Source organism: Rattus rattus, chromosome 17 (genome assembly GCF_011064425.1).
Source record: "Rattus rattus isolate New Zealand chromosome 17, Rrattus_CSIRO_v1, whole genome shotgun sequence".
Classification (NCBI taxonomy): Eukaryota; Metazoa; Chordata; class Mammalia; order Rodentia; family Muridae; genus Rattus; species Rattus rattus.
In genome coordinates, this window is record NC_046170.1 from 16,139,948 (window position 1) to 16,155,386 (window position 15,439).

Here is a 15,439-nt window from a genome sequence, read left to right on the forward strand (position 1 = left end):
CGTTCACGCACTGACTGCCGGGAAATGTAGTTTAGTTACAGAGTGCCCAAGAATCCAGTGGCCGCGCTCCCGAAGGCCAAGGCGGAAGCTGGGCGGCCCAAAGTCGAGAATCCCAGGGGCCGGTCGCAGAGAAGGAACTCGGGGCTCAGGAACAGCGCGAGCTCTGAGACGCGACTTCGGTGAAGAGGCAAGGCAAGGCAAAGGTGCAGGGGCTGGTAGTCCGGGCTTCGAGCCTGGAAGATGCACAAGAGGAATGGACCCCAGGCACCCCCGGGCCGAGGTGCTGTCACCGCCCGCCAGGTGAGTGTGTGCCCCTCTGCCTACCGAGAGGTACCTACCCACCCTTCCTCAGGGTCTCTCCCCCCCTTTCTTCACACTCGCCGGTAGTGCCCCACCCCCAGAAAAAACAGATCCCCGCCACCAGGTGAACCCTGGTCTCCGCCCCGCCCCCGAAGTGAGGCTTGCTCTCGACGTGTATGGCCTACTGGTCTGGGCCATTCAGCTTCTGGCTTCCCACCCCGGTTTCGGGGAACACCTGTTGCTACATCAGTTCCAACCGGGAAGGGAAAGCAATCAGACCGGCTTTTCAGGCCTTTGCATCAACTGCGTCAGGCTACACTCTGTATCCATTGTACAGATGAGGACACTGAGGATCAGCGAGGTGAAGACACCTAACCAAGGTCATAAGGATGAACAACCTGGCCAGATTGAAATGTCAGTCCAGAGGTGTACAGGAAAACCTACAGGACCGTAGCCGAGCCATCCTCCCAGATTCAGAGCCTGTGGGAATCAGATTTGTCCCATCTTTGAATCTGGGAGCCCAGGGTCTAGCTCAGTGCTCAAGTTCCCTCCTGGTCTTGGTACATTGGACTGATGTATTTGTAGCTCTGAGCCTCAGTTTTCCCACCTGTGGAATGGAAGCCTGGAAGAGTCCTTAAATCAAAGGACAGTTGTAAGGACTTATATTGAGATTATTTATGGAAAATGCTAGAACATAGTGCTTAATCATTATTCCCAGTAAGTGGAGCCATGCGTAATGGTAGGATTTGACCAATTTGGAGCTACAGAGAGGGTAATTTTATGTAACTCATCACATTCTGTTGGTCCTTAGCCAAAGCAGAAGGGCAGGTCTACAGGAAAGACCCAGCTTTGTCACGGCTTTCATTTTCTAATTTTTTTTCCTTGCTGTGCTGGGGATGGAACCCAGGGCTTTGCATGTGCTAGGGTTAGCACTTTATTGACCAGTGCATCTTACAGCCCCACACTGGTGTGTTCTCAGCAGCTTCTCTGCTACTGGGCCTTGTGCTCAAACAAAGGACGTCGTTCTATCATATGCCTGTCTCAGCCTCCTGGTCTCTCCCAGAAGTGGCTTGCTCTTAGAGATTTGGTTCCAGCATTCCATGTGGTCTGTCTGGATCTCCTGGCCACCTGGGTATACGGAGGGTCTAACTGGACCATGGTTGTCCCCACAGCTTGGTCTGCTGGTTGACTTCTCCCCAGATGGCCTGATGATCCCTGAGGATGGGGTAAATGATGAAGAATTGGAGGCTGAATTCCTGGCTTTGGTGGGGGGTCAGCCCCAGGCCCTAGAGAAACTGAAAGGCAAAGGTAAGGAAGGTGCTCAACACAGTCTTTGGAGCTTCTGCTGTGGGCAGTGCATGGACCTGGGGCAGGAAAACAGAAGACTTCCCTTCCTGGAGTCTAGGTTCTGGGTGACTGTCAGGATCAGCTGTGAGTGGGGCTGCGTATTTTCCAATCTGCATCCTGCCACCTTTTTCTTCTTTGTTTAGAATCTTTGTGTGTGTGTGTGTGTGTGTGTGTGTGTGTGTGTGTGTAATATGTCTCCGTGTGTGTATGCTACATGTGTGCAGACACACATGGAAGCCAGCAGAGTATGTCGGATTCCCCAGAGCTGAAGTTACGAGTAGTTGCAAACTCCCCCATGTGGATGCTGAGAACCAAGCTCAGGTCCTCTGCAAGAGCAGTGGGTACCTTAACCATCAAAGCCATCTTCCCAGTTCCTCGATTTTTGTGCTTTATGGGAGTAATTTCACTATTCTCGGTGGCCCTAAGCTAAGTGTTGCTTGGAGTAATAGACGGTAAGTCTGTGTCTTTGGAGAGTAGCACGTGAGTTAGGTGGTTGCACGCAAGTGGGAGCCACAGCCCTGCTGGTCACCAGTTTGCTGTGCACTAATAGACACTCAGTAGGTCTTTAGGTGAAGCTCACAGCGGGCAAGGTATTAGTTAATAAAAACCAGGACAAGAGGACCAGCAAGATAGCTCAGTAGGCAGAGAAGCTTGTTCAATCCCTGAGGTGGAAAGAGAGAACTAACCCTTGAAAGTTGCCCTCTGGGGCTGGAGAGATGGCTCAGTGGTTAGGAGCACTGGCTGCTCTTCCAGAGGTCCTGAGTTCAAGTCCCAGCAGCCACATGGTGGCTCACAGCCATCTGTAATGGGATCCAATGCCCTATTCTGGTGTGTCTGACAGCTACATTGTACTCATATACATAAAATAAATTAAAAAGAAAAAGTTGTCCTCTGACCTCTAGCCATGTGCTGTAGCACACACATGTGCTGTAGCATACACATGTGCATCTATGTATGCGTATACACATAAATACTAAGCAAATGGAAAATACAGCCTTAGTTGTATTTCTCAGTGTTTGACAATTCAATTCCTGTAGGACTTTACAGAGTACCATTTCCTTAAACACACGCAAGATGCTACGGATACAGCCCCTTCTGACCCACGCCTTCATTGTCTGTTTACACCTACTCACATCCAGAGCGGACGTAATGAAATGGTGGCCTTCCAGAATCATTGACAAGCCAAATCATACAATGTTCTGAGTGCCAGGAGCACATCTACCCTCTACAGCATGGGTCCATCTTCCTGTCCAGTGTGTCCATGCTGTCTCTGCCACACTGGATCCTGTCAGTTACCTTGTGGTTGCCTAGCTTATCTGAGGAAGCTTATGATAGCCATTATTTTACTTGCTTGTAGCCCCAAGCACAATCGTGAGGATGATAAGAAGGTGCTTGGCTGCAAGCCTGAGGAGGAAGGTGCTGTTATCTGTGGATGAGGCAGGGACTGCTGTATGCCTTGTCTCACCTTTAGTTCCCACAGCCTGTGCGGGAAGAACTGTTAGTTATCCCTAACCTGCACCGAGGAGCTGAAGTAGCGTGCTCAAGGTCATGTAGTGAGAACGTTGCAGAGCTGAGGCTCCGACTCAGGGCGTCTGGCCACATAGCTGAGACTGCATAAGCAAGAACTGAGTGCTTGGAGGGTGGGTTGGCAATTGTAGGTGGAAGACGGCATAGGCTAAAAGGGCTTCAGGACGGTGGTGTGCCACAGTGCTCAGGGAAGGGGATCTGTTCTCTTGCTTGCCGTGCTGTTCTTTGGGGCACTGGGAGGACCCTGTTCTAGCTGGGATGTCTTTCTGCCCCCAGGTCCCCTGCCAATGGAAGCCATTGAGAAGATGGCCCGGCTCTGCATGAGAGACCTGGATGAGGATGAGGAGGGGACAGATGAGGATGTGGAGGCTGACGAGGACCTGCTGGTGAGCATGGGGCCAGGGCAGGTTATCTCATCCCAGTGCCCTCCCTGTCCAGCAGCCTTGACTTCCTAACTTGGCCGTGTATCCCTGCAGGCAGAGCTAAATGAGGTCCTTGGAGAAGAAAGGAAGGCTGTGGAGCCCGTGATGCCTGTGGTCCAGGTATACCTCCCCTAAGTCCTCATATACACACAACCAGAGTTCAAGGCCCACCTTTTCCCGTTCCACATGTGACCTTGGGCACAAGTGACACGTTACCTCTGAACTCTGATGTCGCTATCATTTTGGACATTTGGAACATTTAGGAAAGATTGTTCCAAGGGAAATACAAGTTCATACTCTGAAGGGTTTGCTAGGGTGGGCTGAGTGGGGTCAATACCCAGATTGTACCCCCGCCACCCTCTTGTAGCCGAAGCCTTCAAGCCCCAACCCAGGAATAGAGGCCACACTGCAGGAGAGGCTAATCCTCTACCAGTCCGCAGTGGAGAGTGCCAGGCAAGCTGGGGACAGCGCCAAGATGCGACGCTATGACCGGGGACTCAAGGTGAGCAGGAAAAGGTCAGGACCCAGGAGCATCGAGCTCACACTTGATCTCAGACTCACATCACATCCTGTTTCAGACGCTGGAAAACCTGCTGGTCTCTGCAAAGAAGGGCAACACCATCAATGAAGCCGATATTCCACCACCTGTAGCCTCGGGGAAGGGGCCAGCAACTGGGCACAGCCACACCCACACTACTTCCCACCTGGCTCCTGTAAGCCCGCCAGCCCCAGAGCCCAGCGTCACCTTGGAGGCCCCATCTACCACTGCACAAACCTCTGCTAAGCCCCAGCTATCCCCAGGTGAATGGTGGGAAGGGCCAGGGTGATACAAGGTCTATGGAGGCTCTTCAGAGACCTTAACATATGGGCTCTGTATACAATGGAATACTATGTAGCCATGAAAAGGAGTTAATTTCTTTTTAGCATATGCTCTAACATGGAAGGACCAGGAGAACATGATGCTTTTTTTGGTTTCTTTTTGTGTTTTGGAGACAAGGCTTCTCTGTGTATCCCTGGTTGTCCTGGAACTCACTCTGTAGACCATGCCAGCCTCAGACTCACAGAGAGCCACCTGCCTCTGCTTCCTGATTACTGGAATTAAAGGCATGTGCTACCACTGCCCAGCTTTTCTGTTTTTTATTTTTTGTTTCCTGTTTTCATGAGGTCATGATGTTAAGTAAAGAAAGCTATAAAAGACAAAGACACTAATTCCAGTCTTAGGGTCCCCGGGCTGTCAGAGCCACGAGGATAGGAAGTGGAATGGCAGGTGGCCTGCTGGGGAGATGACAGGAGGTGAGTGTCTAATAGAGGTGGAGTTTTATTCTGGGGAAATACATTATAAATGGTGAGGGAGGATGTAATGCCGTGTGCCGAGTTCAGATCCCAGCACGTACGTAAAAAGCTGGGTATGGGAGAGTGTAACAGAACTCCAAGTTCAATGACAGACTGTCTCAAAAACCAGCTGAGGAAGACACTTGATGTTGACCTCTGACCTCTACAGGTACATACATCCACACCTGTAACAACACATACACAAAACTGGTTCCAGCAAGTCAGGCATGCCAGCTCATACATGTTAGTCCAGCCCTTGTGGCTTGATGCAGGAGAATCATAATTTGGAAGACAGACAGCCTATACTACATAGGAGGGCCCTCCTCAGAAAGAGAAAAGGAAATGGGTAAAGTCACAGGCTGGAGAGCCTGACACCTCAGTTCAGTCCCTGAGGCCTGGTAAAGGTGGACGGAGTCAGCTGCACAGAATCGTCATGTGACCTCCATGTGTACAGTAACTTAAACTAATTCTTTAAACCTTTCTTGAGACAGGGTCTCATCATGCAGCCCTGACTGACCTAGATCTCACTATACAGACCAGGCCAGCTGTGCACTCAGAGATAGATCTCCCTGTCTCTGCCTCTGAGCACTAAGATTAAAGATGTGTCCCACCATCCCACCCAACACAAAACATATTTAAAACAGAAAAAGAAAGGAAAACAATGTTAAGTAAGTTTTATGTGTTTTACTGTAAATTATAAAATAAGAAATAGGGTTGTGCATGCTAGCACCTGCCTTTAACCCCAGTACTTGGAAGGCAGAACACTTTTGAGTTTCAAGGCCGCCAGCCTGGTCTATATGATAAGATCATGTCTCAAAAAAAAAGAGACGTACGGAGCCCGAGAGCTGGCTGAGCGGTTAGGAGTGCTGGCTGCTCTTACAGAGGACACGGGTTTGACTTCCAGCACTAAGGTCAGGGTCACAACTGTAACTCCAAGCCTGTGGGACTGGGCATTCTCCTCTAGCCTCCTGGAGCCCAGGCACACGTCCGCAGGCAAATCACTCAGACACATAAATAGATAAATCTCTTCAGGGGATTTAAGAAGTAAATGTTGGGGCTAGAGAGTTGGCTCAGGAATTAAGAGCATTTGTTGCTCTTGAAGAAGACCCAGGTTAGGTTCTTAACTCCCACGTGGTGGCTTAATTTCCCTTTCAAAGGAGCCAATACCCCTCTGTACCAGCAAGCATGCATGTGATGCGCCTACAAGCCAAGCACTCATCACAATAAATAAATCTAAAAATGTTTATTAAAGTAAATGTTGATGAGTTCCCAATCACTTTTTTTTAAAAAAGATTTATTATATAAGTACACTGTAGCTGTCTTTAGACACACCAGAAGAGGGCATCAGTTCCCATTACAGATGGTTGTGAGCCACCATGTGGTTGCTGGGAATTGAACTCAGGACCTCTCTAAGAGAGGTCAGTGCTCTTAACCACTGAGCCATCTCTTCAGCCCCCAATCACTTTTGAATTTACATTTTTTCGTTAGGGGTGGGAGTCAGTTCTCACCTTCTGTGTAGGCCCCAGAAATCAAACTCAGACCTTGACTTGCCGTACCTTTGGTCTGAAAGACTGGTATCGAAGCCAGGGCCATTGTTCGGTGTCCATGCAGTTGCCAAACGTGTGTGAGACCGTCTGCTCCACCGTCAGCTTCCAAGCCCCACAGATGCCACGGAGGAGAGAAAGGCTTAGTTATTCCTGTAATGCTCACAATTGTAAGGCTCTGGGAGCAGCGGCCTTGGCTACTGTTTAAATTTAAGATGAAAACTGACAGATTAAAAAGGTCCCCACTAAGCTTTCATGAATCCTGGGGGAGACACTGTAGTGTCCCCAAACCTCCAGGCCTAGGGGCAAGAGTTCCTCGTGCCACTGGACAGCTGAGTCATCTTGGCAGATAGCATGTCTTGGAGCCTCAGATTTCCATCTGTAAAATGGGACTCAGAACTTGGTGGTGAGAGTCAAATGGACAGTGTAGTGAGCTTAACCTAGGCTTCTTGTGTGTTGTTCTTTGTAGATCCCTGCAGCCCCCTCGCCCGGTTGCAGAGCCTCCAGCGCGAGTACAAAGTGGCTGCTCTCAGAGCCAAGCATCAGGATGACACTGCTACAGCCGCCAGATACTTGAGAGTCGCGAAGGTGGGTCCTGGCCCACACACAGGGCCTGCTGGTGCAGGGAACCAGAGGCAGCGTGCAGGCCCACGCTGGCTCCTAGAGAATCAACTGTTCTTAGAGCCTCAGCTGCTGTCCTCTGCCACAGAGCAGGGTATGGAACACCCCCTGGGGTCCTGGGAGCCCCTCTCTACCCATCTCATTCTTTCTCCTAGAGCTTTGACCCTGTCTTGGAGGCCCTGAGCCGAGGGGAACTGGTAGACCTGTCCCGCCTGCCCCCTCCACCTGGTGAGGACCCTCTCCCGTGCCCCTTCCTACTCCTACTGTTCACTTTGGTTCTGCATAAGATAACCAAGCAAGCCCCTCACTGAACTGTAAACTCTGTCTCCAGACCAGCTGTCCCCAGAGCCCCCCTTGCCAGCAGCCCAACCTGTGACTCCCGCCTCAACACTCACCAGGCCAGGTAGGCTGCTGAGATCCTTTGAGGTGGGCAGACTGGGCCAGTACCCCATTTCCTTCTCTCCTTAACCTGTTTCCCACCTCTTTTGGCCCAGAGGTTCCCCAGCCCCCGAAGAACCTCCTGGAGGCGTTGGAGCAGCGAATGGAGCGGTACCACGTGGCTGCAGCCCAGGCCAAGGCCAAGGGTGACCAGAGGAAGGCGCGCATGCACGAACGAATTGTCAAGGTGTGTAGGGGCCGGAGAAATGCTCCCAGGAGCTCTCTCAGGGCCCCCTAACACCTCTATCCCCTGCAGCAATACCAAGATGCTATTCGAGCCCACAAGGCAGGCCGAGCTGTGGATGTGGCTGAGCTCCCAGTGCCCCCAGGTAGGCTATGTGTCTGGGTTTTCCCCGTCAAAAGTATGTTTCCCCAGATAAGGTCTGGCCTAGAGCAGGCTCCCCATCCCACCCCTACCTCTGGGCCTTTGGCTGCTCTGTTCCCACCTATGGCTCTCTTGTGCAGCCGTGGCTGTGCACTCAAGAACTTTGCAGACCTCTTAACCAGAGTGGAGTGAGCCATGACAGCAGAGTTTGCATCAGGAAGTTGTTTGCAGTTTGTTGTGTCTTCCGACCGCCCCCTCCCTCCCTCCTTCATTCCATTCACCCCTGCCAAGATACTCCATAGAGTAGAAACCTCGAAGTTCTCAGCCACCCACAGCTTCTGTAGAAACACCCTCCACACTGGGCCCTCTCCCAGCTGAGGCCCACCTCACAGGTCTGTCAGGATCTGCCCAAGCCCAGGGTACACAAGAGAAGCAGGCACCGTGGGAATGAGCAGCAGCCTGGGGAGGGGCAATCTCAGCTCCTTCACTCAGATCAGGTCAGACTCGGGTGGGCTAGAGGGTCCAGAGCAAGGCTAGGGCACTTCGCTAGCATACAGCAAGGCTCCATCTTTGGGGTACAGAAAGCAGTAAGACTGGCATGACACACATCTGTAATCCCAGAACCTGGGAGGCTGAGGCAGAGGGACTGCATGTTCAAGGCCAACTTGAACTACATAGTGAAGTTGCTCAAAAAACCAACAGAGAAAGGCCTAGAATTCCTTAGTGGGAGGAGGGGTTGATGGCCTCCGACAGTGCGGGGAACTGATCAGGCCACTCTGCCGCCCAGGCTTCCCCCCAATTCAGGGTTTGGAGTCTGCGGAGCCTTCTCAGCAGAGCCTGGTGGGAGTCCTAGAAACCGCCATGAAGCTTGCCAACCACGACGAAGGCTCAGATGAGGAAGAGGAAGAGACTCCAAAGAAGGTGCAAGGGGTCAGGGCCGAGGTGGGGGATAATGAGAGAAAGAGGAGTGGCCAGCCTCTTGCCATCAGCCTGCCACCTTGCTACTCCCTCAGCCTTAGTCCTTTGGTCTACAGAAAGGGCCAGCATAGAATAGCCTCCCTGTACAGAGCTGCTGCAGAGCAGAGGTGGAAACAGGACCATAAGTACGTTCAGTGCTGGAGATGAGCCAGGCATAGCGGCTTCTACCTGTGATCTCAGCTCTTGGGGGCTGAGGCAGGAAGATCGCGAGTTCAGAGTCAGTTTTAGCTACATACGAGTTTGAGGCCAGCCTGAAACACACAAGACCCTGTTGAAGACGGAGATAGGTTTTTGGTTTTGGGTTCTGACACCTGGGAATGAGTCACTGCAGGCATTGGGGACAATCTGACCTCTCTCTACCTCAGCAGAACACCCCTGCTGCCTCCACAGCCCAGCCGAAGGCCTCGCCCTCCAGGGCAGCTCCATCAGGACCAGCCCCAGCAGGCAAAGCTGCTTCCAAGGGCACCTCCACCAGGGGTAAGTACCCACCCATCCTGGCTGCCCAGGCCAGCCGGACCCCAATGGGTTGGGCAGCCCCACTGAGGCTTTCCCACCTTTAGCCCAGCAGCAGCTGGCCTTCCTGGAGGGCCGTAAGAAGCAGCTCCTTCAGGCTGCGCTGCGCGCCAAGCAAAAGAACGACGTAGAGGGTGCCAAGATGCATCTGCGCCAGGCCAAAGGGCTGGAGCCCATGCTAGAGGCCTCCCGCAATGGACTGCCTGTGGATATTGCCAAGGTGAGGCCTGTGTACCTGTGCAAGCTGCCTTCGGGTCCCTTAGCAGCCACGTGACCTGTGGAAAGGAGACAGTTACTTCTCACATGTCAGCATAGACTACAACACAATGCCTGTAGGGCCCACGCTCCTGCCATAGTTTTGCTTTTCATCTTCCTAGGGTCTTGTCCTAGTCCACATGATCCAAACGGGTCACTGACCCATTGCCTCACGCCCATGGGAAGGGTGGAGCAAAAGGACAGAGTGACTTAAAGGAGTCATTGCAGCACCTAGGAACATCCTGACCTCTCTGTTCCTCTACAGCAAAACACTCCTCTCTCCAGAACCCATCCTTTTGTTTGTCTCCCATTGGCTAGAGTTAGCCATGTGGCTAGCTGCAAAGTCTTCTGGGGCTTGCAGTTTCTTGCAGGAGCAACACTGTGGCCTTTACTAGAGAAGAGCCTAATCTCTGAAGACAGTTAACAGACTCTGCCACTTTGGATAGGACTGTTCACTCAGAGCATTATTTTTGTCTTTGGAGACCTGAAGTCATTCCCACCTCAAAATCAAGCAAGATCCTGGGATCCCTTGTGTGACAGACAGCAGCAGCATGACAGTAAATCTGTGTGGAGCACACGCTGGGTCCCAGGGACAAAATGTTGAGCAAAATAAAATAGACAGAAACCTCTACCTCACAGGACACACATTCTAGCTAGGGAGACCACAGTGACACACTGGTAAATCCAAAACTTTACTGTGGCCCATGGTCTTGATCTGCCTCCCTCCCCCTCCTCTGTTCTTAGCACCAGCCACAGTCTAGCGGCAGGGTCTTCTCACCCTGGAGTGCTCCCCTGGTGCCCCCCCGGTGCTCCCCTGGGTGCTCCTCGGGCTCACTTCCTCCTCTTACATCTTTGGTTCTAATCATCTTTCCAGATAGGGTCTCTGTAACACACACAGGCCTTGGGCTCACTGTATCCCGGCTGCCCTCTCGTGACTTTCCACTCGCATGTGCTGATGTCACCGCTGTGTGCCTCAGTGCTTGGCTTTGTTCGCTGCTGCATCCCCCAGTCCCCAGCCACAGAGCAGGGCCTGCACAGACGGGCTCGGATGCCCAAAATGTTTTGTGTCAGACAGCGTAGGAATTGAGGGGAGGACCCACACAGGAGATGAGTAATGGACAGAGAGGCTGACAGAGCCCCAGGTGAGCTGTTCCCCGTGGGCCAGCAGGTCAGTAGGTCAGTAGGCCGTGCCTAGCAGCCTCATCCTCCACAGGTGCCACCTGCTCCTGTCAACAAGGATGATTTTGTGCTGGTCCAGCGGCCTGGCCCAGGCATGTCTCAGGAGGCTGTGCGTCGCTATGGGGAGCTTACCAAGCTCCTGAGACAGCAACATGAAGTAAGGCCCCACCAATGGCCCTGTCCCTGTCCTCTATACTGTCCTGGCCTCCCACTCACCCTCCACTTCTCTCCCCTGCAGATGTGTCTAAACCACTCCACACAGTTCACCCACCTGGGCAACATTGCTGAAACCATTAAGTAAGTGCCCATCCCACCGGGACCTGCACTGGCAGTCCAGCTGGCTAGGGCCCTGAGCAGTGCCTTCTCAACAGGTTCGAGAAGCTGGCAGAAGACTGTAAGCGGAGCATGGACACCTTAAAACAAGCCTTCGCCCGCAGTCTGCCCACACCTGCAGCCCGCTTTGAGCAAAGGACCTTCAGTGTCATCAAGTAGGGCCCAAAGCCCTGCCTGGGGTATTGCTGGGAGGGAGCCACACTGTGGCATCTGTATCTGGACTTGATCCTGACCAAGAGTGAATAGATGGTGGGAGCAGACATCCAAAGGTTCTGGGCAGGCACGAGCTGCTGTATTGGCAGATACTCAGAAAATCATCAGTAAGCGAAAGGAAGGTGCTGAGTGTGTCGCTCAGCGTGAGATCCTGGGTTCCAGGACTTCGTGAACCAGATCCCAGCCCTGAGGAAGTGGAGGCAGGATAATCAGAAGCTCAAGGCCAGCCTGTGCTACATGAGGAGCTGGAGGCCAGCCTGTGCTACATGGGACTGCCTCAAAAGTAAAGGATCCTCTAGCAACTAGATTCCTGGCTGACACTTAGTAGGACTTCAGGAATGTATAGTAAAGAGCAGATGCTGCCAAGTTCATCAAAACTGGCAATCAAGGGCCGGGAGATAGGGCAGCAAGGAAAGGGACATGTGCGTTTACACACACAGTACACACAAAACCAGAGAGGAGGGGTTACACACACATAATATACAGAAAACCACATAGAAGTAGGCGCATACACACACATATAAAACCCATAGAAGCAAGCACCAGATAATAACGAGCACTCAGCAGGGAGCCCAGTAGTCAGGCAAGGGAATGCCTAAGTCTGCAGCCTGATTGTGAGATCTGGAGGGTCCCCTGCTCCACTGAAGGGGGTGAGAGCTCCCAGTGGGGGCTGAGGTGCCTACCTCTGTCTCCCTGCCTACTGAAAGGATCTTTCCGGACTTGAGCAACAACGACATGCTCCTGTTTATCGTGAAGGGCATCAACTTGCCCACACCCCCAGGTGAGGAGGCAGCCCTGAGGCAAGGATGGGCTGGTCTCTCTACCTAGGTCTGACCCTTGTCTGCCCACAGGGCTGTCCCCCAGTGACCTGGATGCCTTTGTCCGCTTCGACTTCCCTTATCCCAATGTGGTAGGTCCAATCTGTTAGGTGGGTGTGGACCAAGAATCAAGGCAAGGGGAAGCCCACATCTGGCCTAGGTCCTGATCATTCCCCCTCCTTCCTGATACAGGAGGAAGCTCAGAAAGATAAGACCAGCGTGATCAAAAGCACAGACTCCCCTGGTGAGTCACCTTGTCCTCTGTAGAAGATAACCCACAGTGGGAATCTACCTCAGAGGTATTCCCTAGCATGCACAAGCCTTGGGCTCTCACCCCAGCACCCTCAAAAAAAAAAAAAAAAAGACAGGGACAGAGAGGAGATGGTTCAGTGGGTGAAGCAATTGCAAGACAAGCAGAAGGGTGTGGATTTGAATCCCCAGATCTGACTTAAAACCAGCACAACAACATGGCTCTACAGCCCCACACTCCTGCAGTGAGGAGATGAGAGCTTGTGGGCCACATGGGGTGCATAGCTCTCAAACAAGGTGGAAGGGGGAGACTGACACCCAAGGTTGTACTGTAACCCTCACGTGAACATACATATACAGCTCGCGCGCGCAGACACACACACACACACACACACACACACATACACACACACACACACAGTAAAAGCCCGGTGCACACTCCCACTCCCAGCTGCTTCTCGTTCTTCCCTCCTTCCCTGCATAGAATTCAAGGAGCAGTTCAAACTCTGCATCAACCGTGGCCACCGTGGCTTCCGAAGGGCCATCCAAACCAAGGGCATCAAGTTCGAAGTGGTCCACAAGGGGTGAGGCAGGGATCACCAGTTCTGGGCTCCAAGTCAGTGGAGCAGCATGCTGACCATCATGTCTTCCTCCACACAGGGGATTATTTAAGACTGACAGGGTGCTGGGGACAGCCCAGCTGAAGCTGGATACGTTGGAAACAGCTTGTGAGGTCCACGAGATCCTGGAGGTAAGCCCGTGCTGCACGCTCTGCCCTCTGCTCTGGTACCGGAGTCATCCCTGGCAGTCTCCGGCTCCTGAGGAGGATGCTCTCGCCCACTACAGCACTTATGCCTACCTAGGTTTTGGATGGCCGCCGGCCCACAGGGGGTCGGCTTGAGGTGATGGTCCGCATCCGGGAGCCACTGACAGCCCAGCAGTTGGAGACTACAACTGAGAGGTGGCTGGTCATTGATCACATCCCAGCAGCTGTGCCCACTGTGAGTCCCCGCCTCTCAGTCACCTCTGGGAACAGGGCTACGGTCAGAGCCTCAGTACTCACTGGACTGACTCTCCACCAAAACAGGTCACTGGGCCCAAAGCAAAGGTTCCTCTCATACCTGCGTCTTCAAAGGAAGCAGGCAACAGGTAAGTCTGGGCTGCGCCACACTGACGTGAGTCCTCTTGTCTCAGTTCCTGTGTAGTTTCTAGCAGGCAAATCAGACTACCCCATCCCACGTCAGAGCCGCGCTTGACCCCCTTCTCTTGGGGAATTCAGTTACAAGCCTCTACTTGTTCTTTAAGAACTTTTGTGATCTGACCAATGTCAACATACCAGGCCTCCTCTGTCTTCACTCTTGTACTTTCTTCTGTCTCTGTTCCTCACTCGTGTCCCCTGCCTCCCCTTCTTGAGTGTCAGGATGACAGGCAGACCCAGAACGTCTGGCAACAGGTCTCCCTTCCTGGTCTCTGGATGTCTTGAGGTCCTTATGTGATTCCCCTAGCCCCACCCATCCTGTGCCTCTGCCCACTGACTCCTGTGGATCCCCACCACTTCCTCTGTATCCCCTCATCCCCCTCTCTACCCTGCAGATCATCACGGCCCCTGCATAGCCTTAGTGTGCTGGCCTTTGACCAAGAGCGGCTAGAAAGGAAGGTAGGTGCCTGCCATGCTGGGCTCAGTGCAGCGAGTTGTAGGGCTCACAGATTGGCTCACAGCCCCCTTTGTACCCTCCAGATCCTGGCCCTGAGGCAGGCACGCCGGCCTGTACCTCCAGAAGTGGCCCAGCAGTACCAGGACGTAGTACAGCGTAGCCAGTGGCAGAGGGCACAGCTGGAGCAGGGAGGTGCTGCCCTCCGCAGGGGTAGGAGCAGAAATGGGGCTGGAAAGGAGTGGTGTGTCTGGAGAGGGAGGGTCAAGAAAGGGGCTGGAGAGAGGTCTGTGATAAGAGAGGGGTGTGTGCAGCGGGTAGGGAACTGAGAATCCCCATTGTATGGGACAGACAAAAGTGGGGAGAAGCCTGGCCCTGACCTCCACTTCTGTTTCTCAAGAGTATGCAAGCCATCTGGAGCGCCAGCTGCACTTCTATACAGAGGCTGCCCGGCGCCTGGGCTATGACGGAAGCAGGGTAAGCTCGACCTGTGTGATGGATACTGAGTTAGAGGGTTGGGGTCATCCTACACTGTCAACCAATCACCCCTTCCCTAGGAGGCCGCGAAGGAGGCATTGTACCGGCGGAACCTGGTGGAGAGTGAGGTAAGTGGCCACAGGGGTGGGGGTCACATGTGGTGGTGGTCCCCTGACCCCCTATTTCTCCGTGTCTCCCCCAGCTGCAGCGACTCCGCAGGTGAGGCCCATCCTGGACCACAGCCCGATGTCAGGCAGAGCTCCAGGGCCACCGAAGAGACAAGCAGACAATCAGTGGACAATCAGTGGTTCTGGGCTCCCCCTGTCCCCGGCCCTAGGGGCATCAGGACAGCACCTCACCCCAGCCTGGCTGGTTGGGCCTTGGAGAGTCCTGTTTGCACATCCAGGAGCGTCTGGAGCAAGGAGAGTAGCTAGGACACGAGCCCAGATGGCCCTGCAAGCACTTTACTTCCTGCCCTTCCCATCGTTGACCCCAAAGATACCTCTGAGGCTGTCAAGCTCAGCTGACTCTCTAGGGACTGTGCTGACCCCGCTGCCCCTCACCCCCAGGGCCAACACAGAATGAACAGCCAAGGCCACACCTGCCTCAGCTTTGTCTTTTTTCCTTGGTGTTCCCCCCCCACACCCCACCACCCAGGGGTTGGCTTGGGCCTCCTCACGCAATCCAGTTCTCTGGAAAGGCCTGGGTGAGCCCACGGCTTGGGCCCTTTGGGTGTAGACAACACAGAAAGGTCGTGCCCTGCAGGACATTATTTGGTGACCCACGTATCTGCTTCAGGTCTCTCACATCATTCACAGGCCGTGGGACCAAACCAACTGACTTCCTATCCTAGGGACTTAGGGATGGGAAAGACCTTTGAGGTGTGGGGAAGAGATGGGTCGGTCCCATTAGGCAC

General features: G+C 53.3%; 1 protein-coding gene across 3 annotated transcripts; it reads left to right on the forward strand.

Annotated features, from left to right (window-relative positions):
* The first annotated feature begins 12 nt into the window (after window positions 1–12).
* Cc2d1a (coiled-coil and C2 domain containing 1A) lies at window positions 13–15,128 on the forward strand. 3 transcript variants are annotated; one of them, XM_032887436.1, is made up of 29 exons: window positions 13–300; window positions 1,473–1,608; window positions 3,451–3,560; window positions 3,651–3,716; window positions 3,964–4,098; window positions 4,175–4,397; window positions 6,942–7,060; window positions 7,249–7,321; window positions 7,425–7,496; window positions 7,588–7,718; window positions 7,788–7,860; window positions 8,644–8,777; window positions 9,200–9,311; window positions 9,395–9,567; window positions 10,816–10,938; window positions 11,020–11,078; window positions 11,153–11,269; window positions 12,035–12,108; window positions 12,179–12,237; window positions 12,338–12,389; window positions 12,879–12,978; window positions 13,055–13,145; window positions 13,258–13,395; window positions 13,482–13,543; window positions 13,988–14,051; window positions 14,133–14,259; window positions 14,447–14,523; window positions 14,604–14,651; window positions 14,726–15,128. In XM_032887436.1, exons 1-29 carry the CDS (start codon window positions 241–243, stop codon window positions 14,744–14,746), a joined length of 2,829 nt encoding a protein of 942 aa, XP_032743327.1. In that variant the 5' UTR covers window positions 13–240; the 3' UTR covers window positions 14,747–15,128. The 3 variants fall into 3 exon arrangements, with proteins under 3 accessions (XP_032743327.1, XP_032743328.1, XP_032743329.1); XM_032887437.1 differs by having other exon boundaries at window positions 9,203–9,311; XM_032887438.1 differs by having other exon boundaries at window positions 1,501–1,608.
* Window positions 15,129–15,439: the final 311 nt, after the last annotated feature.